Consider the following 26,989-nt stretch of genomic DNA (forward strand, 5'->3'; position numbering starts at 1 on the left):
AACGTCAAATTACGCATCTATTTTGCGCACTTTATCTCTCTTCCCTCCTTCCTCTCTCCAATTCGGCGGCAACACTTCAAAAAATAAAACATAAAGGAACTGAAATCAGCGAAGAGATAGGCACATGTGTGTGCCTACACCTTCGCCTCCGACAAGGCCTCAGATTGGGTCAGGGGATTTATGTGAAAGATTTTCATTTTTCTTTTGGTTTTCTTTGCCGGACGCTGGATAATCTTTTGTTATTGCATCAGGTGAAGCAAGGGTCAGGCCTCACATGAACGGGAAATCTTGTTTAGATTTAGATATGTGTTTTTAAAGTAGAAGATATGTGGAAATTATCATTGGCAAATGAACCATATGAGGGCAAGGATTTGCTTTACTTTGTTTTGATAATCCAAATGGAACTAACGATTAACTAAACGTGCGACTAACAAATACTAGAGGGTCATAGAAATTTCGTTCTCTACTCGAATGTGTCCTTGACTACTTTTTTTTTTGTTCGCCATAAAGTCAAACCCCTACAAATATGAAGTCAAAACCTGGTGAGTGGCATGTAAAAACCCCGATGAGACATTAAAAAGAACTTAGTCAAGCCAATGTCAAAACTTCCAAGAAGCCCAACAAAAAACAAAAACCAAGAAGCAACAGCACCATAAAAAAAGGATAACATTTTTTCTAGTCTGCACTAGAAACCTACAAACCTAAATAGAACTAGAAATAGATCGGCCAAAAAATAAAAAAAAAAACACAAAAAACTAAGAAGAAAATAAAACGAAACGAGTTGAGAAACAAAGAGACAAAACAAAAAGCATCGCATAAAACACATTTCCCGGTAGAGGACCAAAGTCCAGAGAGTCCTTTGGGTAGGTAGTATGCATTTTTTCTTCTTCTCTTTTTGCTGAAGGGGTTAAAAAATAGAGAAACGAAAAAAAAAGACATGAAAATCGGCATATCATAAAACCATAAATCCATAAAACAATAAAAATCGATTCGAACACTAAACACTAAAAATGTGGAACGAGAACACACACACACACACACACATAGATACAGACAGAGACACTATTTAAGGGTTAAAAAAAAAGGATATGGCAAAATCTAAGCATTTTTTAGGTCAATCTTTGTAATTTCATTTATGACTTGTTCTTTTTGTTTTTGTGTTTTTTTTTGGTTAGCGAATGGGTTAATTTTCACCCGTTATATTTTGTTTGGCACAAAAAAGTATTCAAAGGAAACTGAATGGTTTTTGGAGAAAAACTGAAAATTTTCTGTGTGTATGTGTGTGTGTGTGTGTGTGTGTGTGGGTTGGTTTTTAAAAGTTTTGTAGTTTCTTCGTTTGTTTTTTTTTGGGTCTAGTTTTTTGTTTTGTTTCGAGTTTTGACTGCTGCGGCCTAAAAATCGAAAAGATGACGACGCGACTTTTTAACATAAAGGCGCAATTAACATTAACCCTTTTGTGACGGAGACCTTCTTCTTCTTCTTCTTCGTCTTCCAAGAGATGATGCCGACAAGGCCCAATAAAACTGTCGCATAAGTCAACCACCGGTTCGGTTTGGCCCATCAAAAACTGGAACAATGGAACAAATTTCAGTTGGTATTTTTTTTTTTTTTGTTTTCCTCATTTCTTTTTCTACATTTTCAGTTTTTCTTTTTTTTTTTACATATTAATAATAATTTGTTTTTTGTTTCTTTTCTCTTCTTATCTACCATGTTTGGTGTTGCCTTAATTTCTCAATTAATTTTTTTCTCATGCCAAAGGAAGCGAAGATCGAAAGAGGGAGCGACATTTTTATGAGGCCTAACAAATTTGTACAAATTGCTGTGGTATTTGTCGGTGGTCGAGTTGGCCAGCTTCTCTCCAACCCTCTCGCTTGCTCACGCCATATGTTTTGGCCAGAGTTTACACATCTCATTTGGGCCCTGGCTCAGAGAGTGAGGCGAACTGGCTATGCTCTAATTAAGTTATTACCATGAGAAGAAAATCTTTCAATTAATATCCATGCATCCCAAATTAACAATTCTTGAAGGAATCATCTTCATTTCTGGGCTCTTGTGGCGGAAACATTAGGCAGAAGGATGAAACGTTGCGCTGCCACAAGTGTTAAATGGTCTTTCATACACTTCCTAGGTCTACGAAATGGGTGGGCATGTGGTAGGATGTGTAAGGGCGGGCGGATGGGGGGCACTCAATCAGCTTGTTGTCGTGTTGGTCATGTCTAAGCCAAGGCTGAAGCTAAAGCCCCATGCTGACCAACATTTGGCCACAAGCCCACACAAGCCCATAATAATGCAGTTGCAACAGACGAAAAGTGCAACCATTGCCCAAAGGAAGAAGTAGCAGATGATGGCAACTTGAATAGATGGACTTCAGCCCCATCTCTTGGCACGTCATACCAAACACAGAACGAATTGTAAACACACACACACACACACACACACAGGAAGAGAGAACAAGGACCAAAATCTACAGTATTTAGTTCTGGGAGGAACCAAATTACACTAATCCATTCCAAGTACTTCCACAGTTTAAAACGTTTTCGCATGAGATTTAGTTAAACAGTTATTTAGTTATTAGAGATAATTGATTGTCCCTATGATGACCTTGGGACTTACACCTTGATTGCTGATTCTGTTATTCTGTTGGCCCTTTCTGTGTTTTTTGGAAAATTAAATATCCATGGTAAATAATTTGTTGACGTTTGCTTAATTAAGCCGGCACGTTAATGCAGCTGTCTCTCGACCTCAGCACCTCGTTGACGGTGGCGACTTTATTTAATAAAATCAATTTCATATCATAAATTTTAAAATGCCAACCACCCAGCTAGCCAGCCAGCCAGTCAGCTAGCCAGCCAGTTCAGTGAGTGAGTGTATAAATGCGTACGCCCACCTCACGCCCACTCACACACTCACCCACCCGTCCACTTGGTGGTTATGTCAGGAGCAGCGCTTTCTGGTCGGGTGCCACATATTAATTCCAGTTTCGCACTCTGTTTCGGAGATGGAGGGTACACACGGGTGAAATGAAAGCTGGAGCCAGACCCAGGACATACCGTAAATAGTTGCTGCAGGACGTCGTTGCACATTCTCTACCCCCCGTCGATCCCCGCTCCCTTGTATTCGCTTGCTCCTCTTGGGTTGCATTTATTAATAATTATAATGTCTGCGCTTGTCGTGCCACGGTCGCCATGTTGCAGACGCCAGCGAGAGGAGGAGAGAACGGAACAGACTTTTCGTTTGGGCCAACCGGCTACCGGGCTCCTGGCTACGGGCTACGGGTCACAGTTGTGCGAGGACGGGGAGTTTCGGCATTCGGAGGTTTTTGGCATTCATAAATCGCAGCTCATTTTGGTGTGGCCACGGAATGCACACGCATAATTATTTTCAGCATGCACTTGGTTCTCCCTAGGTGAGGTGAGAGGAGTAGAGGCAATGGAATGGAGTCACATAGTGTGATTATGAAATATTCTCCAAAAATACTTGGAATAGAGAAACCTCTGTCTGACATTTGAAGCAGACATGGGCCAATATTTCAATCCCTCTTTCCAATCTATGGAAATTAAGAACTAAGATTCGATTTTGAACCTGAAAGTGATGAATTTACATACATAGATCCAATGGACTGACCCTCTTTCTCTCTTAACCACAACAAACTAAGTATTTGCCCATTAGTTATTTTTTTTAGCTTACTTTTCAATATTAATACAAATAACCAACTTAATGAATGGTAACCCAATTGTGTCCTTTATCCTTCTTAAGCATGCCAAACCACCTGCTCAAATTCCCAGACCTGACCAAAGAGAGAAACCAAATTGTCAACATGCGTTGCCGGGAGTGGGATGAAAACCATATGCTCCATCTATCCATCCGAGGGAGATGCGTGACAATAATTAAAAGATTTCCAATGTCAACAGCATAAATGGAATCAAAACAAAGTCGTCGGTCGCAGCCGAAAACTAAATAGCAACAGTAAATCCCCGAGATGGTAAGCCTTCTCCTCCTACTGCACCGCCGTGACTTGTTCCCCCTTCGTGTTCCCCACAATCTCTTGTCTCTTTGTTGTCCCTTCTACGCGGCATGAAATGTGCAATTGTTGTGTTTGTTTGTTTATTTGTTTATTGAGACGGCTTTGATTTGCACTGAGCTGATTTTGATGCCTTCATCAGAGAGATAGAGAGATGTGGATGATGAGGATTTGACAGGGGGGTAGGAAACGCAACGACAAGTGCCGCGCGTACGTATTGTATGTGCATATTTACAGAGTCATTGTATGCATAAGCAACGCCGATTATTGACACATCACCAATCTCGCCCTCACACACACGCACACACACACACACACACAGTCACATTCGCACTAAGCAATCCAAATCCCAAAACCAAACACTTGCGCAAGACAAATGCAAATCGTCGCATGTCAACGTGTGTCTTTGGAATCCCAGACCAAAACTAAAACCCAACAACCCGAACCCAAGCCCAAACTCAAACCCATCCCAATCCCAATCCAATTCAAGCAACCCTTGCTATGCGGTCGTGCGTGAAATTTAATCAAAGCAAGTCTCTCTGACTCCAACCCTCCACCCACCCACCACCTCATCATTCAACAATTCCAATCGGTATGTAAGTGTCTGTGTGTGTGTGTGTGTGTGTGCCATCAATGTGGCCAACAGTTTTTGGTGTCTCAGGGTCCCGGAAATGTTGCACATTTGTAACTGTAACTGTAGTCAGTCCATCTTTTTACAAAACTCTCAAGCCGGAGTTGGAGATGCAAGATAAAGAAAAGTCTTTTGGCCCTAATCTGACTAGCAAATACCCTCTCTCTCTTTCTCTGTTTCTCTTGTTTGAATAACTATGGAGAAGACTTAAGAAGGTTGCTAAATTTGATAGTAGATTTATGACGTTTCTTCAATTTTGCAATTCCTTTGACCTATGTATGTACATATGAGGTCTATGCCAAAGCTAAGATACTCTGGGCCATGTGTGGGTGGAAGAAACACGAAAGTTTTGCTCCCCCCACACACACACACACACACACACACAAAGAAAAGTGCTAATTTCTGTCAATTTATTGTAAACGGAGTTTCCGATTTCCTGCACTTGACAAAAGGTTGCCAACAACAATGTGTCTCTTAGTCTGTCTACAGCAATTTGTTGCAACAATTGAGTTACGGACACACACACACAGTCGGAGAGACAGACAGACATTTCACTTGAAGATTTCAATTCAATACTATTTGGCGCGCAACTTGCAAGTGAATGAGTGTGCAGCCCTAGTCAACTGGTGGCCCCCAGTAGGTAGGTAGGTAACAATTGTCGGCCCTGGTCGATGATAAGCAAGAAACGAAATAAAAGCATACGGGGGCACGTTTATTTATAGAACGAACTGCTCTCTCACTCGCTCTCTCTCTCTCTCTCGCGGGTCTTAGACTCTCTTCTGTTTTCGTCACAAGCTTCGTATATTTGTCACGTGGAGCGTGCGGCATTCTTCGCCGCTTTTTGTCGCCTATCGGTGCTTCGCTTTTAATAATCACATTTATTTTGCGGTCTACTTTGTGTGCCCCTTCGATGGGGGCCACAGTGGGGCAAAGCATTGAAAAAAATAACTTGACAAGAGATGACTTTAATATAAGCATTACGTGTACGACAAGTGGACACTCTATAGATTACGAATTTTGTTCTTTTTGGATGGATTCAAAGAGATTATTTTCAATCTTCATCAGAACTCTCTTTGGGATCACTTGCAGCTCTTGTCTTTTCGTTTGTGTCCCACTGTGCCGTCAATGATTTTTCAATTCTTTGCTTGTCTCTTTTGCTCTTTCTTTGTTTGCTTCTTGCGCCGTTTTCTGTCCGAGACCGGGTCTTGGCAGATCTTTTAGCGCTGACGTTGCGTCGCTGCCCCCAAAATGGACCCCGCAAAACACTTTTGCGGTTAATCACAATGACGAAGGCGTCGAGAATACAGACGAAGCATCGGCGCGTCGCGTCTTGCGGGGGAGGTGGAGCGGCCGGAACGGTACTGCAAAACCTGCGGTTGCTGCGGCCTGTCAATATCGTTGGTTCTGCTTTTGTGCTGCAGCCCTGCAAAAAGTTTCCTATACCCTAACCAAAAGAAAAGTCTCTCCATTCCTTTGTCATCGAAAGTTGCCACTTCTTTCTGTTTCAACAATTTGACAGAGTATGTATTCACATTTGTCTGACAGTATGACATTTTCATCGGTAGAGTATTAACATCTCGCCTTGATAACTTTTAAGTTTTTCATAAATTTATATATCATATGCATGTGTGTGTGTGTGAGTGTGTGTTTGTCTGTATGTGGTTTATATGAGTTTTTGTTTTTGTACTTAGTTTTTTGTTGATAATCACCGGCAGAGAGCTTTGCCAACGTTCTCGCCAACGCAAACAGCAGCAGTCGACTTCGACGTCGACGTCGTCGTCGGTGGGTACATTGCTTTGGTCTGTTGTGGAGCTCTGTGGTTGAAGCCAGTTGGCGTGCGTTTTTCATACGGTTCTGCTGCTGCTGCTGCTGTTACTGCTACTATTACCACGCTCGCCTCTCTCTCTCTCACTCTCTATCTCCGTCTCTCTCCTTTTCCCTTCTTTTCTCGTCGTCATCATCATCTGTTTCGCGTTTTGTTTTGGATGTGCGTTGCCGCACAAAACTATAAAAGAAAACAAAAAAAAACACACACACACAACAAATTTTAAAACAACAAACAAAAAACATTTTAATTAATCCCTCTAATTGTGATATAATTTAAGTAGATTTTATTCTGATGTGGCTCTAATATACACACACACACATATATAACCGCGAAGTCTCATCACACACACCCACACACGCACACAGACATGGCTTACTCCACCAACATATTGCTGGGTATCGTCACCATATTGACGGCTGTGTTCATTTGGTCGCGTCGCACCTACGTTTATTGGCAACGTCGCCGGGTGAAATTCGTTCAGCCCATTCCGCTGCTGGGTAATCTGAAGAAGGTGCTCAAATTGGAGGAGTCGTTCGCCCTGCAGCTTCGTCGCTTCTACTTCGATCGGCGATTCGAAAGAGAGCCAGTTATTGGGATATATCTGTTTCATCAGCCGGCATTGTTAATACGCGATTTGGAATTGGTGCGAACCGTCTTAATTGAGGACTTTGTTAGCTTCTCGAATCGATTTGCCAAGTGCGATTTGAGGCACGATAAAATGGGTGCACTGAATTTGTTTTTCGCCAAACAGGCGGAATGGCGTGAGATACGCACCAGACTCTCGCCCGCATTCACGGAGGCCAAGATCAAGCAAATGTTTTCGCTAATGGAGGAGGTGAGTGAGTCAGTCAGTGGGTGAGTGAGTGAGTCTGTCTGTCAGACAATCGTTTAGAGAAGCGCAAAAGTCAAGCCCCCCGCACACACACACACGCGCACTCGAAAACATGCATAAACAAAAAAAATATTGACACTAGTCAACACAATATGAGAAACGAGCCAACACTTGTGGCCCATGTGGGTGTGCTTTGGCATTCTTATCTACAATTCTCTTTTGATCTCAAAGTGCAATTTACTCTCATTTACAAATACTCCCACTCTCTCTCTTTCTGGGTCTCTTCTGTAGATTGGATGCGATCTGGAATGGTATTTAAAACGTTTAATGCGCAGCTTACGCCGTGGAGACTCAACCTCTGATCGTAATGGAGCCATTGTTAGCATCAAGGATATCTGTGATCTTTACAACACTGATATGATAGCCAGCATTGCCTTCGGCCTGAGATCGTACAGTCTGCGGAATACACAGTCGGAAATCGGTTCACATTGCCAGGACATCTTTCGTCCCAATATGCGACGAATTATAGACTTTTTTGTGATATTCTATTTGCCCAAATTGGTGCCGCTGTTGCGCTCGAAACTGTTCACCGAATCGCATTCGGAGTTCCTGCGCCGTGTGATCCAGTTGGTCATCGAGGAGCGTGAACGTGGCGGCATTTTGCGCAATGATCTCATTGAAATGCTTTTAACATTGAAGAAGGAGGCTGATCTGCAGCAGGATAAATCGCATTTCACCCATCATCAGGATTTTCTAGCCGCCCAAGCGGCCAGCTTTGAGGTGGCTGGCATTGAGACATGCTCGTCCAGTATGTCCTTCGCCCTATATGAGTTGGCCAAACAACCCTTGATGCAGGCCCGTCTGCGCCGCGAGATACGCGAAGCATTTCGGCGCCAAAGCGACGATGGCAGCGAATCCTTGAGCTACGAACGTATTGCCAGCATGGAGTATCTGCGCATGGTTGTCGAGGAGACATTGAGAAAGTATCCCATTGTCCCGTTGCTAGAGCGAGAATGCACACCGACAAGCAAGAAACGATTTTACTCTCTACGTCCGCATGCCGAATGTTATGCCAGGCGAGGTATGCCCATATACATATCCAATTTGGCCATACATCACGATCCCAAGGTGAGTTGAGTTCCTTCCACTCCATCGCGCCATCAGTTCTTTCCACTCATTTCATTTCCTTTCAGTATTGGCCCGATCCGGAGCGTTTTGATCCAGAACGTTTCAGTGCATTGAACAAGTCCCATCAAGTGCCAATGTCATATCTGCCATATGGTGCGGGGCCGCATAATTGTATTGGAATGCAGATCGGACAATTGCAGATCAAATTGGGCCTTATATACTTTCTACGACAGCATCAAGTCGAATTGTGCGATCAGACAGTGGAGCAAATCAGCTTCGATCCAAAGTTCGCTTTACTTGCCAGCGAGCATAGCATTTACCTCAAAATTGTTGACTGTTACGATCTATAGCATATACATATACATACAAACATATCCAAATCAAATCAAATCATCTTTGTTATATACATCATCTGGATTCAGCATACATACATTAATTGTAAATACTTTTGGCACGCTATCAACACACACTCACACCCACACCCACACTCACACACACAATGAAAAAAGAAAACGAAAGGAAAATAATAAATTTTGCTATGTTCTTTTTAAACATATGAAATGCAAGTGATGTACTATATATATTTCTTTTTTTTTTTTTTGAATACTTAACTTGTATGTTTATCGTATTATTTAGCGACCCAAAAAACAGAAAATTGAAAACAATTGTTGATAGCTCTTATCAGTCTAAAGGCAAGGCCTTTGCCCAGTGGCCTGATCGCGTGCAATATCAAACATACTACCAAATCTACGTCATCCATCCGCATGGCTGTTAATGGGTCCGTCACTCACCCATTCATTAGTTATAAGCAAATATCAAAGTTTAGCACACTAGTCAAGACTAACTAGTTGTTAGTCAGTGATGCCAACTTGGTAAACCTGTAAAAAACAAAACAATCATTAGAAATTGCTTACGTTTTATGTGGGTTTCTATTGTTAGTTTGTTGTTTTTTAATGTTTACTTATTATAATTAAGCAATATACTAAGAATTAAGGCTCAAATAGTAGACAGAATTAGCCATATAAAGTGGGGCAAGGTCAATCTTAAAAGAACCAATCAGCTTTCTATGCAACTCATTAAAAGTTTTTGTGATAAAGAAAACAGAATCTACATCCTTTCAAACGGATTCGATGAACGCCTTATGCCGTCGAGCATTTAAAGGATCTCTCTTTGTGGCTCGTCCTTTAAGACATATTACAAATTGCTCCTCTCTCTCTCTTTCTTAACTATTGAAAGCAAATGGTATCAGTTATTGGATTTCTAGCCAAAAAAAAAAATGCACATAATCAAAACCAAAGGATTAGCAGGTCTGCCTTTTGAAATCTGGCCACTTTTGAGATGAATTTTCGGCGTCGACAGGCGGGTTATGCAAATGCTCACACCCAAGACACAAAGAAGGCCGCTGATTTTGTTGTTGTTGTTGGTGCTGCTGCTGTTTTCTTGGTCGTGATTTCCTAGGAAAGGGAAACTCACACAAATGCAGTCCAACTCTTTCTCGGGATCTTTCGTTAGTTTTTACTTTTTCCTTTTATTATTTTCTCTATTTACTGTTTCTCTGTTTTATTAGACCGCGAAAAATCAACAGTGGCCAGTGGCTAGCGGCTAGTGGCCAACGGCCATCACGGTGGTCTGCAGGATCGAGCTAGGACCTTATGCCGCCGCCGCCTCCCAAAAAGGGTTTACAACGGGGTGCGCAATGTCATAAAAAGGAAAAACCGTTGCCTATGTGCTATATGTAAATGGAAACAAATTTGTGTGCGTGCGTGCGTGAGTGTGTATGTGTGTGGGTGTGTGTGTGCGTATATGGGCACACACAACATAAAAATTTGTCTTATTCATGTGAATGGAAAGAACGAAAGAGTTGGGCTGGTTAACCTTCTAGGAATCACTTGCTGGCCCTGGGGCTAATTTACATAAACCTACGCAAACACCAGAAAATTAAATAAAAGGATGAGCGGTAAAAGACAGAGAGAGGTGAGAGAGAGAGAAGAGCAGCTGCTGTCGTCGTCCACATGGCATTAGGGCACCTAATTAGACCCTGGTCAGGCCAAGAATCACATACACTATATCAATAAAGTATAACTACAAAGAGTTCCAATCATTTTGACACTCAACATTCGTTTGACTTTTTCAAGCCTTAACTAGAATAACGAAATCAAAGCAACATTTTATATCATTAATACCGACTTTGTAGCCAACTTATTGGTTGTCGATGTTGCGATCATATGATCGCCTTGTACCATAGCAAATTACGCTCACTGTCATGGGCCGGTTTGCATGTGAATGCTCCCACGCGACGCACGTGTTGTAGGTTGCACTTGTTCTTCATTTTAACTCCCCCTCCTCCTTCTCCCCCGGCTGTGCCTTTAACTCCATCTGCAACGTTGTGTCCGTCAGTTGCTGTTGTTACGGTTCACCATGACCAACGCCAACAATTACTAAGTATAGGCCCGAAACGAACCAAACCGACCGCCGCAATTCTATTGTCTTCGTTCGTCGTCGATTTCCTGGGCCCCTTTTTTTTGGGTTTTTTTAGTTTGTGTTTTTATTGCTCATTTCCCACATGTTGTCGACGCCGGCGACGACGATGCAATGACACTCCTACTCCTACTACTACCTACTATTACTACTACTACTACAACAGCAACTACAACTACTTCTTTACCAACTCCATCTGCATCTCCTCTTGGGTCTCCTTCCCATCCACAGCTTGGACACATAAACGTTTCTTCCTTCAGCTTCACGCGGCGCGCATTCATTTTAATGAGCCCAAATTGCTGTTGCACCAAGTTCAATCATCCATCCACCATCCACAATGCACATGTGAAATGGTTAAGCGGAAGTAGCCAGTTGGTATCCCATCCCGTAACATCCCATTCCACGTTACAAACTAATTAAGGTTGTCAAACGAAATATTTCAATTGCCATAAAAGATTATGAATGTTAATGCTCGTTCGCGTAGACAAAACAAAGCAGGCAAAACAGAAAGAAGACGTCATTTTTTGGCTAATGAACCATGGCCTATAGTAATTTTTTGTTAGCAGTTGTTCCAAGAAATATTTCGTATGTGAACGGACTCACAAGGATATCATAAAAATGTAACTGACGCTAAATATTTTGTAAACTTTAAATAAATTGATTATGACTGGTAATTTTTGGGATAGTAAGAAAGATTATTCCTGGCCTACTTGACGTAATGAAGTAATTCTTACCTGGGATTAATATCCATACAAAGCTATTAAAATTTGGGTGTTGTGAGACACTTGAAATTAATGAAAATTAAGTGTTTTAGAGGAATTGTTTATATTTTAGATGATTAAGCAGAATTTCATATGTCTTATATAGAAATCTAAAGCAATTATAATAATTAATGTGGTTAAGAAAAATATGAAAAGATTAGCAGACAATTTCGTTGCATACTTTGCAACGCAAAAAGCGTCCTTTAAGTATTCCCAAGCATTTCGAAGTAAGACTTGATAAACCTGAAAAATTTTGAATTATTTGCTCCCAAATTCGAGAAGAAAATCAATTGGTTACATGCTTTTAATTTGCAACAAAGTAAAATTAATTACCATTTTTTTTTTTGTTAAGTTTTGCCTTTGCCATTTTCGCTTTTCATGTGGGCGCCGCCACACACTTTGATCTCTGCTCTGGAAGTTTTTACGACTGACACAGAGACAGACAGACTGAGGAACGATGAGACAATTTCGCACATTATGCGTATCTTTGGCTGTTCATCTATATACATTCTCTCTTGCTGCTCGTCCTCCATCTCAGATATCTATATATATGTACATAAGGTAAGGTAAACAGACTGTAGAAGCATCAATGGATCCATCCATTCATCTAAACATATATACATATATATCGATGCATCCATCCGAGCCTCTGACATAATAAGTAAAACTGCAACAAAGATCTCGTTTGATTCGCATCTTCTGTTAATGTACTTAGGACGGTTTTTGTTTCTCTCTCTCTCTCTCTCTCTCTTGGTTGTTGGGTGTGCGGGGGAGGTCCATGTAAATGTAATTCAAGTAGCCGACTTTGCTTACATCTCTCAGTATCTGTATCTAGGTTTTTATCGCATCTTAGTTATCTGTGCGGCACAATCAGTGGCATTAATATGCATTGCACTTCCTGCTCGTCTCTCTTTTCTCGTCAGTTTTGTTCCGTTTCAATTTGTGTGTGTTTCGTGTTACGTTGTAAGGAATCGGTTACCTGCCTCCAGTCTGTGCCCTGTGTGTGTGTATGCGTGTCCTTAGTGTGCGTTCGGGGAGTTACATCACCACTCACCATCACCATCATCATCGTCATCGTCAAATGAGGACTCCCAAAGGAAGTTCCAATTTGCTATGTCAATGATCCATGAGCCGTGATTTGCTCATCAAGTGGTCCTCCTTTTTGGCCTCTATTGAGCCTGAGTCCAACCCTCAATCTAGTAAGTTCTTTGTACAACTAAAAATCATGTTTTCCATTTACTTTCCTCTACATTCGCTGCCTGCGAGAGGTGGCACCAAAGCTTTCAAAAATGTCCATACCAATGTTAAAAGATGATTCCAAAAAACTGCACGAATCGGCTTATGGAATGGCTTAAAAAGATAAATGGATATATATTTCAGTTTGTAGAAACATCTGTCGAAACGAATGTATTTTAGATATTCTTTATACATACATCATCTATGATAAACACGGCCTCATTTGACAACTCATGGAGTGACCCTCGCCTGTTACTTTAGGTAAGCTCTTGCTTTGCCTTTGTAGTGGGCAAGTTGCTGCCTTCTTCCCTGCCGACCTCAGTGTCATCCTCATCATGATGAACTTCAAGTTCCAGGAGCTTGATGACTTTGTGCGAACCAAATTGTCTGTTTACATTAAATGCATAAATTATGCAGTCGAAATTATTTATTTATTTATTTGTTCGGCTTTTTTATATTCGTTTTTCTTCTCTCTCTCTCTCTCTCTCTGTGCGCTTTCTTTTTCTTATTTTCCTTTTCCTTTTTGTGTTCTTTGTGCTGATGGCTTTGAAGTGAAGTAGCGCCAGGCCAGGCAAATGCATAAAATATGTCAGTCAGGAGTCTTCATTTCCATTACCATTTTCATTTTCATTTTCATTTTATATGCAGCGATTTTCCATGATTTTCATGGTTGTCCATTTACATATGTACGATGATGATGATGAAGTTGCCTCTGCTAAGCCCGTAACATTGTTTCGCCTCATTTGAGCACAAGTGTCAATCTGCCCTCCAATTCGCCGCATCTAAGGGCGAAAAGGGAATTAAAATTATCGAAATATTCTCGTATCAAAGTTGGCTCTGATTTCGACACAAATTTGGATTTTTCAATCTAGTCGGCCTGGACGGCTCGATTTTGGTCAAGTACCTGGAACGCAAACCCTAGTTTCATCAGTTCAAATCAACAGCCGTACGAGTCAGATTAAAAATTTAGTGTAATTCAGATCAAAAAACAAAACAAAAAAATAAAAAATTTAAAAAGTAATTTCTCTTTCGAATATTGGTAAAAAATTCACAGTTTTTTTTTGTACATAAAATTTTTTACTTAATTTTTTGTGATCAAATATTTAAAATCCAAAAATGTTGAAAAGAAGTGTAACCTATATGAATAAAAAAACTACCTTTATGATGCGTCAATTGGCGGCGCTAAAGACAAGTAAGTGAAATGGGGACATCCTCAAGGATGTGGACTAGTAAGCAATATTTATGGCCGTGGGGTTCCAAAACTATATGGGGGGCAAGGAATGCAGTTTGCTGATCCTGTTCTCAAACTTTATTTTGCAGATACGGACAACATTTTGTGCAAGAATTATGTCACGCAGTTCAAGTTTCCTCCAGTGTACCCATATCCTGGTCCGAATAATCTACGTTATCAATATATAACGAAGCCCCAATTCGAAATTATGAAACAAATATCGCAAGTTCACCTGCCACAATTAATCCAGAGGGCTTCCCTATCAAATTATTCCGAAAGATTTGGCCAGTCGACTGTATTCCCAAAGTACAATGGCATTGGAATCAACGTACTAAAGAAGTCAAAGGGCGGTGTTGTGCCCTTCCTAGAATATGAGAGCGTTCGTAATCATCATCATCATCATCATCATGATGATGAAGATGAAGATAATGAAGATGATGATGTGCCCACCAGTACTAATAAGGTTGACAGCACGAACATGAAAAATCTGATGAAAGTCATCCAACATAATAGAGAGTGTGATGCAAACCAAAAGAGGGAGCAAGAACTGAAGGAGCTTCAAGAGGCGAAGCATGGCTATCGATGGCATTATGAACGTCAGCCGCAGCAAAATAATCCCAAGCAGGAGAGTACCAAGGAGCGGACTCGCATGGAGCAGACTCGCAAGGAGCGGACTCGCATGGAGCAGACTCGCATGGAGCAGAGTCGCATGGAGCAGACTCGCATGGAGCAGAGTCGCATGGAGCAGATTCGCAAGGAGCAGATTCGCAAGGAGCAGATTCGCAAGGAGCAGGGTCGCATGGAGCAGGGTCGCAAGGAGCAGGGCCGCAAGGAGCAGAGTCGCATGGAGCAGGGTCGCATGGAGCAGAGTCGCAAGGAGCAGAGTCGCATGGAGCAGAGTCGCATGGAGCAGGGTCGCATGGAGCAGATTCGCAAGGAGCAGATTCGCAAGGAGCAGATTCGCAAGGAGCAGGGTCGCATAGAGCAGAGTCGCAAGGAGCAGGGCCGCAAGGAGCAGGGTAGCAAGGAGCAGAGTTCCAATCAGCAGCAGCCACAACAACAGCCCAGACGGTCCCATCGGCACCACGACCAGCAACATCATCATCCACACCAACACCAACACCATCATCCACACCATCATCCACACCATCATCCACACCATCATCCACACCATCATCCACACCATCATCCACACCAACACCAACACCATCATCCACACCATCATCCACACCAGCACCAACACCATAAGCATCGCAAGAATCTCCAGAATCATCACCAACACCAACACAAACACAAACACAACCAACTTAATCAACACAAACACAACCAACTTCATCAACACCAACACCAGCACTACCAACACCAGGATCGTCAGCAGCGTCAGCAGCAACGCCAACGGGATCAGTTGAAAACAGAGAAAGATGATCGTTACGTGTATCCCCAAAAGACCCAGGCGAAGGCTGGAAGACAATTAAAACAAAAATCTGAAACCAAGTTACATGGCAAAGAGCAAGTGGACTGCACTGAAAGGAACACACGTCGTCCTAGCAATACAGAACAGTTTGCTTTCAACAACCAAGGACGAGGTGAAAATATCCAAGTAAAGCTGCTGAATTTGATGGGCCAGCAGAACATAAAACTTGATGAACTATTTGATCCCCCGCCCATTAAATATAATGGGAGAGGCTCTCCATCGCGTAGAATGTTGCCTTCCGACTTGGGCAAATATCAATTCGAAGCCCTATCATGCTATAGGCCCCAGAAGTGCGAGCTCCGCAGGCGGCACTCAACCGACACCAGGCCAGAATTTCATTACCCGAAATACACTCCCACGAACGCCCACTCTGATAATGCTGATGTGCAAGCTCAGAGCCAACGGAACAAACGTAGGCATCAAAGCTCTCATAGTGAGAGTGCAGCAGCAGCCTACCATCGTGCCCGTGCTGCCGAGGTAAATAAATTGCAATTCCACCTAGGGGCATTCAAGGATTCTCCCATCTCTCGTCTTTGCGCCGAACAAAAGCTAATGCAAGGTCCGCATCCTTCTCAGTCGAAGTACAGAGCTAGCAGCAAGAGATACTTTTAGGCACTGGCTTTGTGGACACTACTGGAGCGACCTACCTACCTACCTGACTTGAACCTATTAACCCGATGATAAAATGGACGTAAACTGCACAACTGATTTTGGATGATCACAAATTTTTATGGATTTTTTTGGATTAGCATTTCACACTTTTTGATTTAACCTTTGGTGATTAATGTTTGGTTACCTTACGGCGGCTCCTCTCTCCTAAATAGAGGCTATGATTTGATGAACGTTTTAGTACATTAACAACGCTTTTCGTTAATGTCAAATAAATAAAATAAATAGTTAAAATAGATTGAAAGCCTTTAATTTATCTATAAAATGGGACCATTGGGGGAAGAATAGATAGACCTAATCAAAAAAATGTTACTATTTAGTTTGCGGTCTAACAACTTATGAGAATGACTCTTCAGTTATCGACTAAATCTCGGCTAGAATAAATTAAGAATCCCAAGTGAGTGGGGCGAAACGGAAAGGCAAATCTAAGAATGCCAAAGTTCATGATTTTCGTTGTAGACATTTCTACTTATCTTAGCTAGTTGAACGGTCTGTATGGCCCCTCTTTCCCCCCTTAAACGCTTGCTATGTGACATGAAAATATGTTAACATATGTATCATTTATTTCGTTACAGAAAATTTGTTCTGGTTTTTTTTTTTGTAAAAAAAAAACAAGTCATCTACCAATGATTGAGATGTACAAAAGAAAACAGTAAGTTCATTAAAAGAAGTGAAGGCTGCTGGTGGGTCGCTGCTCCGGTGCGGGGTGGTCTGAGGTGAGAAAGTGAAGAAAAACTTGTCATATGATATTTCCATTTAGGGTTCGCGGTCTCGATTTAGAGAAGACTCTTCATCATCTGTCTCGACCAAAAATAGTTTAGAAAGACGCATGGAAATAGCAGAGGCTCGGGCCTTATTATCATCCAACTGGGCCAGAGATGTGGAGGCGGCAAAGCATTTTATTTTGCCTCCAAACAAATTTGTGGCAGATACCGTTGCTGATGGTTGATGGGTTGGTTGATTTCTGGCTTGCATCCTGCAAACCGTTGACTTTAGTTTGGCTTTCTTATACAACTGACGGGCCGACTGCTCCAAAGTACTCATCGATTTGCCATACTTGATGTTAGCCATTTGCCACTCGTTGCGTGGCATCTGGGAGCTCTGTTTCATGCCGATCAAATAGCTAACAGCGGTTGGTATACGTGCCCCATTCTCCAGCTTTTTGGGCATTATGCCATTGCCGTTGTTGGTGCCATTTGCCACATGATCCTTCCTTGACTGCTGCTGCTGTTTCTTGGAACCGTTGATTGATGTAAATGATATTGATGGTCTTGCAAAGCCACAGATTTGCTCTGCCAAGTATAAAACAAAAGTAAAATGAAAGATACGAATTTCAGGATACCAAATCCTGCGACTTACTCTTCTGCATTTGTTGTGTAAGATGCAAAATATTCTTTTGCAACTCCCAATGGCGCTGCATGATGATAATCAGGAGAAGATCCGTTTGTGAACTTGAAATTTCGTGAGGAGCTGCTTAATTGGTTTGGTTTACTTTTAGCAGTTATTTAACTCACTGGTTATCAAGAAAGTAAAAAAAATGAACTGAAATTTTTTTTGTTCTATGTCTCGCACGGCTGAAAGCCTAAAATGGAATGAGAAAGTATGAAGTTGTCGCATTCAAATGAATGAAAAATTATGGCAATTTTGTGAGCGACTACTTTGTTGACAAAGAAAATATAAGTATCGGAAATATGCTATCGGAACCAATATATCTATCTCTCTCTCTGTCTATATTGCTCTATTTTTCTGTTTAACTCCCTTTCGTTTTTTCTATGATGATAATCGACATAATCTTGATCCAAATCACTGGCATCAATGTCAAGGATATCTATATACATATACATATATCATCACACCCGCTAAATCAGGCACACACACATACAGAAAGGCACAAACAATGTGCGATCTACCTCGAGCTACTGTCGCTTCTTGACATGTCAAATAATCCAGAAAATGCGCGCCATCTGACCTTGTTAGGAACTTGAAGTTCTATTCGATTGGAATATGTGAGTGGCAGCAGCAACCCTTAACCCAGAGACGCAGACCAGTGGAGGGGGGGACAGAGGCAGCGTGAGTGCAAGAGTGAGAGATCGTCCAAGTCGGAGCCATATAATTAGTGTAATTACCTCAACAGCCTACTAAATTTGAGAAAAATGCAAACAAAAATTAAGAAATCACAACATTTATATCCCCTCCCCCCACCCCCCAAGAGTGTGTGTGTGTGTGTGTGTGAACAATCGAACAATCTACAAGGGGAAATTCCCGGTCCAGGACCCTTTTCATTTTCAGTTTTGTTTTTTTTTTTGTTTCCTACTATTTTGGCAAACAATTGAATCGGCATCAATGGATCGGGCATCTAATGACAGGGTGGATGGCGAAAAATTTTCGTTTTAATTTCAGTGCCAACTTCTGTTCACTCGACTCGACTCTTCTGTTCTCGTAAATTGAATCTTTTGCAGTTGCTGTCATTGTGTGTCAGCACACACACACACGGACAGAGATAGAGAAGAGCTACAGAGGGACAGAGTAGAAGTGGAGAATTGCAGAACCGTTATAAATTACAACAGCCCAAACACTTCCACTTCCTTTTCAGCCTTATTCCTTGGTCCTCGTGCCATCTCTTTCGCCCAGTGCTAATTATGACAAGACGACAATGATAAGTCAAAAAATGCATAATTAACCATTCCGGCTAAGAGTGGCAGACCACACGGAGCCTTGCTCTCCCTCCCCCTCTCTCTGCTGTTTCACAACTTTTCTCTCGTTTTTCTTTTTGCTATGTCATGCCATTTACAAGGAATTCCCGTTTGACGGCAAAGAAAAAAGGACTCAATCTAATAATTAACGCTCCTTAATGACCAAAAGGCAAAAGGGCATCAAAAGGAACCAGGCCCAAACAAACCATTCAACTCCCCTGTTGAAGTCTCATCCAAACAGTAAATATTGTTGGAAATAATCTATTCAACTATTATCCTGTGAAACTGGTGGATAGCACCTAACGGAATAAAGGTGCAATGGCAAATAAGAGGACTGTTTATTCGAATTCAAATTAATTTAAGTAAAGTTAATACTCTTCGAAGAGACTGTGTTTCTCTCCGAAAGTTTTCCAGAATTGCTCGTCTTTGGCCCTGCCTTAGTAAGCGTACATATGTAGCAGGATTATCTATCATTTTGATATGAGACACTCGAATTGTTTTACTAGGGTTTGGGCCATTTCAAAAATGGCTTAGATATCTAACTTACAATGAACTTCTTTCAAGTTAAGTGCAAACATGAGTTTCCGATTTAGACTGACCTAATATACATCTATGTATATATCATTTGTAGAATTTTTGGTAATTTTCTTTGTTTCAGCAGGTGATATTAAGAGTTCTAAGGACTTTAAGCGTTTTCCAAGTAACCAAAATGAGCAAGAAAATATATTTTTGTTTTACTTTTTTATTGGTCGCATATGTACATATTTGAAGTTGAAAATCTTATGTTGTTTTTTTTTCCATGTCAGTTTTTTGTAATTTTTTTGTTGTTTTTTTTTTACGATTGTCCCTCTCGGTTACGTCAACTGGTGCGAGGTGAGATTGTAAAAACTTTTCTTACAAAAAATGCAAACCTAAAAACCTAAAAATCTAAAAACCTAAAAAACTGCACTTCAAGGCTAACCATAACCATGGCATTTTAATATTTTTGGTTTTTTGTTGGGTTTACGATGCGAAATGATTTACGATTTGCCCGATTGCATTTTGCGTAATCTTCTGCGAATTTGCGTCATTTTTTAGATATTTTTTAATGCAATGTGCCTGTTTTTTGTTTGGTTTTTGGTTTTTATGACGCGTGGGTGGGTTTGTTACCTTTCTTTTTTAGTTTAGTAGTTTTTTTTGGCTAGTTTTTTAGACCGACCGCGACACGCGAAGGATGCGTGCCCGAATGGTTTGTGAGTAGTTTCATTTGGTTTTTGGTGTGACATGGTTTGGTTTGCTTCGTGGAAAGGTTGACAAGAACCTAGAAAAAAAGAGAGAGAAACTGAAAAAAAAAACAACAACAACAACAACAATTTTATGGCTTACGCAATTTGAGACGTAGTGCAAAAATGCAGGCAGCTGCCTTCTGTCCCGACTGACTGACTGACTGCCTGCTTGATGAAGAAATATTCGCATTGATTTCTCTTCCTCGTCAGGTTTTGTGTTTTGTTTTCTCTAGCACTCCAAATGGCTTCCGGGGTGGCCGGCTGCTGGCTGCTGGCTGCTGGGATGCCTCTCATCCATTGACTTTTTGTGTCAAATTGAGTTATTCAAATGTCAAACGGAGTTGGCTCTCGCAACACTCACACATGGGCATATTTTGTTGGGACTCGCTCTTCTCTCCTCTCCTCTCCTCTGGCCGATTCGTCGATTTTGTTCAATTGATATCCTGTTGCGTTTGTTTCTACCAAAATATTTACCTTATTCATAACTGAAGTGTCTGCAATAGAGTAAGCAAAAATGCGTTTTCATTGACTGACTGACTGAGTGAGTCTTCACGCTTCACCGCCTGTCGGGGGTAAATAAGTCAGTCAGCCAGTCAGCCAGTGAGTAACCCGCAGCGGATGCACTGCACCCCACGTGGCCATTGCTGATTATGTTCTCAACTTGCACTTGCTCTGCCTCTTTGGGTCTTCTTTGGTCTACTTTACTCTCCTCTCAATTACTCATAAAGCAAAAGCAAAATTCTGCACTAATTGTTGTCATCAGGCGGCAATCTGCGTGGGTCCTTCCAGGCATCAAGTCAAAAGAAATGATTTTCCATTTTTTGGTTTTTGTTTTTGTTCTTTTCTGGTTTGACTGAAGGGCTGCCACCTGGGTGGATATTGTTCTAAACTAAGAGTTCCTTTTTAACCAACTGAACTATGTATTCTATTTGGGTGGCATTTGGTGAAAAGGACTTGCAAATAATAATGATGTCATGACAACATACCAAACACACACACACACACACATAGAAAATATACCCACAAATAAGTAGAGAGAACAATTAAAATAGCCAAATGGCAATATTCCAACCATGTATGTATATATGTTTATCGATTCTTTATTATCATTATTAAGTCAGTTGACAGATTTGAGCACTAATGAACGTCTCAATGGGCCAGATCAATTGAAGAAAAATTCAACGAATTTAGGGATAATTTGGTAGCCAAGTCAGGCAGATCCACTTTAGATCCCTAAAGACGCCATTAAAGACTAAAAATTTCAAGACTTTAATAGTAATTTTTTGCGATGGATGTTAAGTTTATGTGTTGAAAACTTGGCTAACTTCATATTTCTTAAAAAAGAATTCATTCCTGATTTCCTTTCATTCGTTTTTTATCCTTGTTGGCCATTAAAAAAGATCTTATTAACAAATATTTTAAAATTTATCGTTTCGATTCCATCATTTCAATTAAATAGAAAACTCAGCTCGTGCTTTTTATAGTGACCTAGCAACCCTTTTTTTCTCTGCGGATTGTCAGAACTTTTCTTTCTTTCCTTTTCTAATTTTTCATTATGCCCGAAGGATTGAAAGGGCAGTTACACGTACTGAGCACAAGTGTCGATAGTGAAAAAGATTTTGAATTTATTAAAACTATAATTCTAGAGGAATCGCGTGGCATGCCAGTGCATGACGAAGTTTACTGCCTTTTGCTAGACTTTTGTTATAGTAAGTGAGACGATATTTTTCTTTCCTTTTTCTTTATTGTGCGAGTGAATTATTTGCCAATAAATTTTGCCGACTCATCGTTTAGCCAAGACCCGAGATTTGCTAATGAATGCCAAGCTTTTTGCCGATTACAGTGACCATAAGAAACCCGAGTTGCAAGATTTAGTCATGTCCCAAAGAGGAAGGAAGAAGAAGCCGGTTCCTATATCTAATGTCAAGATTACTATAAATCGGAGGATTCCTGCTGTGAATAGTATGCCCATATTGGTGCCATTTACGGAGAATAATATGAACTTGCCACCGTGGCGACATTGCCAAATTGGGGCACAACCTGAGCTCACCTCAGTGGATACAGCTGGATCCGATGACGGAATAGATCCCAGTGGCTTGCTTAAAATATTCCCGGAGGGATATGAACCCCCAGTGGACGATGATGATGAGTTTGGTTTACATAAAGCCTCGCTAATGGGCCTACCATCGGGTTCGGACTCGTCTTCGGAGAGCGACGATAACAGCGGGCCAGCAGTAGATAAATTGAAAAAAAGTATTCAGTAAGAATCCAACTTCCCCAAAGAGACCCAAATTCAAGAGTACGAATAAGGGCAAAGTAAATTCACCACCACCGGCACCCAGAGCACCCAGAGCACCACACCCACCCCCACCAGCAGCACCACCAATTTCTCGTTCTGCAGCCCTGGAAGCCGAAAATCGTTCAAGATTATCAGCAGCCACAGCCTCGGCCCTGGAAATGGCCCTAGCTCCAGCGCAAAAAAGACGCAAAATACAAATAGATGACATTCTGCCCTATTCAGCACCGGCTAACAAACCGAAAGGCAAACCGAAAGGCAAACCGAAAGGCAAACCGAAGTCCGGCAATTCGAAGTCGTCGTCGTCGTCCTCGAACTCGAACTCAAAGAAGAAGAACAAGAATTCAAAACCAAATACTGGCAATGAGAAATCAACGAAACCCAAGTCAACCAAGAATGATAAGCCCAACGATGCAAAGAGAACAGACTCAACTCCACTCAAGGAGAAATCCAATCCGACGACTTCAGTTAGACCCGATTCCGAGGCTACTCCAAGTGCCCCGACTGATGTCAATCTGTATGCAGTGGAGACTCCTGCTCCCGCCTCATCATCTGGGGCCGATTTGCCCCGCTTGCCAAGAATTAATATCATACAGAATTTCAAGCGTGATCTAAGCGCTAGATCTCGTCGCCGGCGCTAGTCGTTCCCATGAAATTGACATGAAATCATATGAAACAATAAATAAATCAGTTTAGTTCTGATATATATCAGAATATATACATACATATATAGAGTTGGCTTTGTTTGTATGGGTATATCTAAAAATCAAACAGATAAATTGCTGGCATTTTGGCTGGCAGGGGACACGTGTAACCCGAAGCTAAATCCCTGGATTCACATGACGTTCAACCCTTTTTTCTTCCATTCCATCCAACCTAAAGTCCTGGATATGGGCAAATAAATTGGCGTTATTAAACGCCGAGTGAAACGGTTTAGCTCAAAATTGATTATTGACCAAAAAAAAAAAAAAACAGAGGGCGTTTTATGAGCGATTTAGGTTCTTAATGTGGTTGCGCCTTGGTCCTTGGAATCCTTGCGCCAGCACAAAACTTTCAACGTGGCGAGACATTTAATTTCCTTTTATTGTTTTTTTTTTTTTTTTGGGTCTTGCATTAATGATGAGAATTTGTCGCCCAAGCCTTTTACACCAGAATCCGGAAAAATTGCCAAAAATTTCACACTAAGCATCCCTTTGCAAGGCAGGATCTATGTAACTAGGCAGAAGTCCTTGAGCCTTCTGTCTTGCATAATTTAACAAAGTTTCAAGTTTTCTTACTTAACGCCCCGCATAATTAATTTCAATTTGTAACAACACTCACGATTTCTGTGTGAAGTAAGGTGTGTGTGTGGGTGTGAGTGGGTGGAGAGTGATGCACAGTGGTTGAAAATTTAACACAATTAAAGTAGAATATGTCTTTAATGTCCTGAACTAGGCGGGCGGATGACAACTTTTTGTTTCCCGCTTCATTTTAATATTTACTAACAAATTAAGTTGGTTGAACAATGTTCTTGTGTGTGTGTGTGCGTGTGTGTGTTGTGTTGTGATTTGCATCATTTGGGTTGGAAGAGTGAAATCGAGGATCAAGGCGCGTCCAAAGTCAGCTAATTAAAACTAAACCCTTTCGCCCTAGTCGCGCCCACTCAGCTATTTCGCCCCTGGGTTTCAAGGGAAAGATTTTGCCAACGCCCACATAAGCACACAGGCGGTGGTCTTTGGACCTGGACCTGAAGTTGGAACTGGATTCTGGGCCTGATCTTCCTTATGCCCAAGGTAACTGGGCTTAGGCGCAAATGTTAATTACCAACTTTGGTGAGCGGAACCAAAGTAAGCCACACTTTCCGGAAAGTCACAAACACACACACACACACACGGACACAGAACATGGAGTAAAAATTTTCGCGAAGTCACAGGCGAAAAGTCAAAGGATTAAGGGCCTGAATCCTATTTAGATGGGCCAGAGAGAGATGCAACTAGATCAGATTAAGACGATCGAAGTGAAAGGGGTGTCGCTTGTTTTCAAAATAAACAAATTGCAAATGCACACGGATGCGCAGGCGCAAAAAGGGCGTTGACGCCCACAACGAGAGCAAGATAGGACGGCAGAACGTTTGAGCTGGGCAGGACTGAAGGACCAAAAGACGTGCGTGCCGCTGTCCTTGTGAGCAACCGCGGGAGCTGCCTTAATTGCCTGCAACTAATTATAAATAGAGGGCCGACAAAAAGGAGTGCACTGCACCGCAGTGACTGGGATAAAAGGAGTGAAAGGGCTGCTGCCGAACCGAACCGAGCTAAACTGAACCTCAGGCAAACAAAATGCCGCGCATTGCTGCACTACTACTGTTTGTCCTTGCCGCGATTGTCGTCATTGTTGTTTGCAATTGTCATTTTATAGATGATGCCATTGTTTCTCGCTCCGCTTTCGGCATTGAAACTAAAGCCGCCCGCCGCACCCGTAAAACTCGGCCGGATTAGTGGGCATGAAAATTGTTCGTGTTTCGTTTTGGTGGTGCATGGTTAAGGAAAGGATTAAAACGAAATTAGACGGGCGAGAAGAACGAACAAGCGAATGATCTCAGGTACACACTCACCCACCCATCCCATAATACATATAAGTATGATGCAGAGTCTTGTCCTGAGAATTGTTATCGATCAAGTTTTTTATATAAGTTGGAATTATTAACAATCTTTCGATTACTCGTCTTAGATCCTTTTGCACTTTCTGCGGTTCACCTTACCTACCTTATCCTTTATTTGTTTCGACCCACAATCCAACTTGAAGTACAAGTTATCGTTTTGCTTAAGGCCTTCAAGTCATCCCATCATCGCCATCAGACACATCATTATCATCTCGCCAGGACTGGTAGGCATTCTCAAGTGGCCACTTGGCTTTGGCACTTCATGTAAATCTGCACAAATCGCTCGACAAATTTGCCATAAATCCAATTCATTTGCCCAGATTCTCATTTCGCAAACGTCAAATGCACATTAACGGGCAACACAAACATGATGATGGAATGATGGTGATGGAGTGACGGTGGTGGTAGGGGAGAAGAGGTCGAAACTATTGACGGGGGATGACAGAGGATGCAGGATACTACCAGCAGGCATACATATATAGATAGATAGAGAGAGGGAGAAGAGTAGACAGACAGAGGCAACCGTGCGAATTGCAAAATTGAAAATATGACAAATCAAACGGGTCTCCTCTCATTTCGGACAGGGGTCGATCTGATGTGTCCTTTGTCCGGCTGCTGCTGCTGCTGCTACTGGTGCTGCTTAGGGCGCTCTTCCTGTCCACGTCCGTGTCCATGTCCTGGCATGGCCTAGGCCTGTCCTGTCCAGTACAGTCCGATAGGTCTGTCTCTCTGTGTGTCTTTCTGTCTGCCTGCCTGCCTGCCAATATTGTCAATGAAGTTTGACAGGCTCTGAGGCGATGAGGTGGCACATTCATCCGTTCATCCATCCATCCATCCATCTCCATGACCATCCAAACAACAACAACAACAACAACAGCAACAATTGAACATATTTTGCTGACATTTTAATTAATTTGACACTCGTCCGCACGTTTTTGGGTTTCGTTGGGTATTACGAGGATTTTGCCTGATTTTGCCAATTCGAGAGAGTGTGAGCCATAGAATCAGAGTGGCAACATTTAATAAAACTTAATCACGAAATTAAATGGCAAACAGAGAACAAAAAAACACACACCAAAACCAAATCAGATTGACCAGCAAAATTGATTGAATCTCCATTTTCTTGGCCCCATTATTGGCGGTCCTAATAAACCACTCAAAATCTCCATGAATCAGATGGACAAAATGTGAATAAAGCATTTCAATATTTCTCCCTTGGAGGACTCTAAGGTAACCTAGACATACAATCAATTACTCAACGTAATCAAAAATTTTGAATTGAGTTTTTCAAACTCCTCCAAGTCTCAAATTGTCCTCTCTTTAATCACATAGTTTTCCATTGAAGGGAAATAAAATAAAAAAAAAGTCAAGTCAAGGCCGCATTTCTCTCAAGTCAAGGTCGCATATGACAGTCGTTTTCCAAGGAAACAAGGATAAAAACTACAAGCAAAGAGAAAAGCAAAAGGGATATTCGTATGTAAGTAAATGCAACTCTTCTATCATTTGACTTTTTGCAGGGGTTTTTCTTTTTCACATTTTTATTTGCCTTTTATTTTTGCTTGTTTTTTTGTATATTTCTGTCAAGCGTTTCCTCCTTGTTTGCTTATATAACGTTGCGTTTTGTTAAACAAACCATAAAAATTTGCAAAAAATAGAAAAAAAAACGAAAGAAAAGAAAAGAAGACGCGGGTGTTGTAGCTTGTCATGCTTGAGCGAATCCTTTCTTCCTTTCTGGTCGTTGTGCGCTGTCCTTTTATTCTTGCTTTTTTGCTGCCTTGGAGTGTCGGGCTGAGTTGAGTTTGAGAAAT

The 26,989-nt window shown here is 41.5% G+C and overlaps 3 protein-coding genes and 1 long non-coding RNA gene across 7 annotated transcripts; 3 read left to right on the forward strand and 1 right to left on the reverse strand.

The window, feature by feature from the left end:
- The first annotated feature begins 5,853 nt into the window (after nucleotides 1-5,853).
- Cyp6v1 (Cytochrome P450 6v1) lies at nucleotides 5,854-9,019 on the forward strand. 4 transcript variants are annotated; one of them, XM_068303138.1, is made up of 4 exons: nucleotides 5,854-6,172; nucleotides 6,758-7,315; nucleotides 7,604-8,440; nucleotides 8,506-9,019. In XM_068303138.1, exons 2-4 carry the CDS (start codon nucleotides 6,848-6,850, stop codon nucleotides 8,788-8,790), a joined length of 1,590 nt encoding a protein of 529 aa, XP_068159239.1. In that variant the 5' UTR covers nucleotides 5,854-6,172; nucleotides 6,758-6,847; the 3' UTR covers nucleotides 8,791-9,019. The 4 variants fall into 4 exon arrangements, with proteins under 4 accessions (XP_068159239.1, XP_068159240.1, XP_068159238.1 ...); XM_068303139.1 differs by having other exon boundaries at nucleotides 6,761-7,315; XM_068303137.1 differs by lacking the exon at nucleotides 5,854-6,172 and having other exon boundaries at nucleotides 6,311-7,315.
- A 4,843-nt stretch (nucleotides 9,020-13,862) lies between these two features.
- Nucleotides 13,863-16,527, forward strand: LOC137587282 (GATA zinc finger domain-containing protein 10-like). Its single transcript, XM_068303610.1, has 2 exons — nucleotides 13,863-14,107; nucleotides 14,236-16,527. Exons 1-2 carry the CDS (start codon nucleotides 14,032-14,034, stop codon nucleotides 16,230-16,232), a joined length of 2,073 nt encoding a protein of 690 aa, XP_068159711.1. The 5' UTR covers nucleotides 13,863-14,031; the 3' UTR covers nucleotides 16,233-16,527.
- Nucleotides 16,528-16,830: 303 nt separating this feature from the next.
- On the reverse strand, nucleotides 16,831-17,928 carry LOC137587002 (uncharacterized). The gene is made up of 2 exons (XM_068303227.1): nucleotides 17,649-17,928; nucleotides 16,831-17,581 (listed from the first exon to the last, which is right to left on the reverse strand). The coding sequence occupies exons 1-2, from the start codon at nucleotides 17,707-17,709 to the stop codon at nucleotides 17,046-17,048; spliced, it is 597 nt and encodes a 198-aa protein (XP_068159328.1). The 5' UTR covers nucleotides 17,710-17,928; the 3' UTR covers nucleotides 16,831-17,045.
- A 3,888-nt stretch (nucleotides 17,929-21,816) lies between these two features.
- Nucleotides 21,817-23,267, forward strand: LOC137587272 (uncharacterized). Its single transcript, XR_011033908.1, has 2 exons — nucleotides 21,817-21,956; nucleotides 22,091-23,267. It is a non-coding gene; the product is annotated as an uncharacterized lncRNA (long non-coding RNA).
- Nucleotides 23,268-26,989: the final 3,722 nt, after the last annotated feature.

Source organism: Drosophila tropicalis, unplaced genomic scaffold (genome assembly GCF_018151085.1).
Source record: "Drosophila tropicalis isolate 14030-0801.00 unplaced genomic scaffold, ASM1815108v1 contig_158, whole genome shotgun sequence".
Taxonomy (NCBI): Eukaryota; Metazoa; Arthropoda; class Insecta; order Diptera; family Drosophilidae; genus Drosophila; species Drosophila tropicalis.

Excerpts from the sequence above, each read along its gene's own strand:
- Cyp6v1 (XM_068303138.1), top strand. The coding sequence starts at position 6,848 with ATGGCTTACTCCACCAACATATTGCTGGGTATCGTCACCATATTGACG. Across the intron at positions 7,316-7,603 it reads TGTTTTCGCTAATGGAGGAG|ATTGGATGCGATCTGGAATG; the intron begins GTGAGTGAGTCA and ends TCTCTTCTGTAG. Across the intron at positions 8,441-8,505 it reads CCATACATCACGATCCCAAG|TATTGGCCCGATCCGGAGCG; the intron begins GTGAGTTGAGTT and ends ATTTCCTTTCAG.
- LOC137587002 (XM_068303227.1), bottom strand. The coding sequence starts at position 17,709 with ATGCAGCGCCATTGGGAGTTGCAAAAGAATATTTTGCATCTTACACAA. Across the intron at positions 17,582-17,648 it reads TACACAACAAATGCAGAAGA|AGCAAATCTGTGGCTTTGCA; the intron begins GTAAGTCGCAGG and ends TATACTTGGCAG.
- LOC137587282 (XM_068303610.1), top strand. The coding sequence starts at position 14,032 with ATGTTGAAAAGAAGTGTAACCTATATGAATAAAAAAACTACCTTTATG. Across the intron at positions 14,108-14,235 it reads ATTGGCGGCGCTAAAGACAA|ATACGGACAACATTTTGTGC; the intron begins GTAAGTGAAATG and ends TTTATTTTGCAG.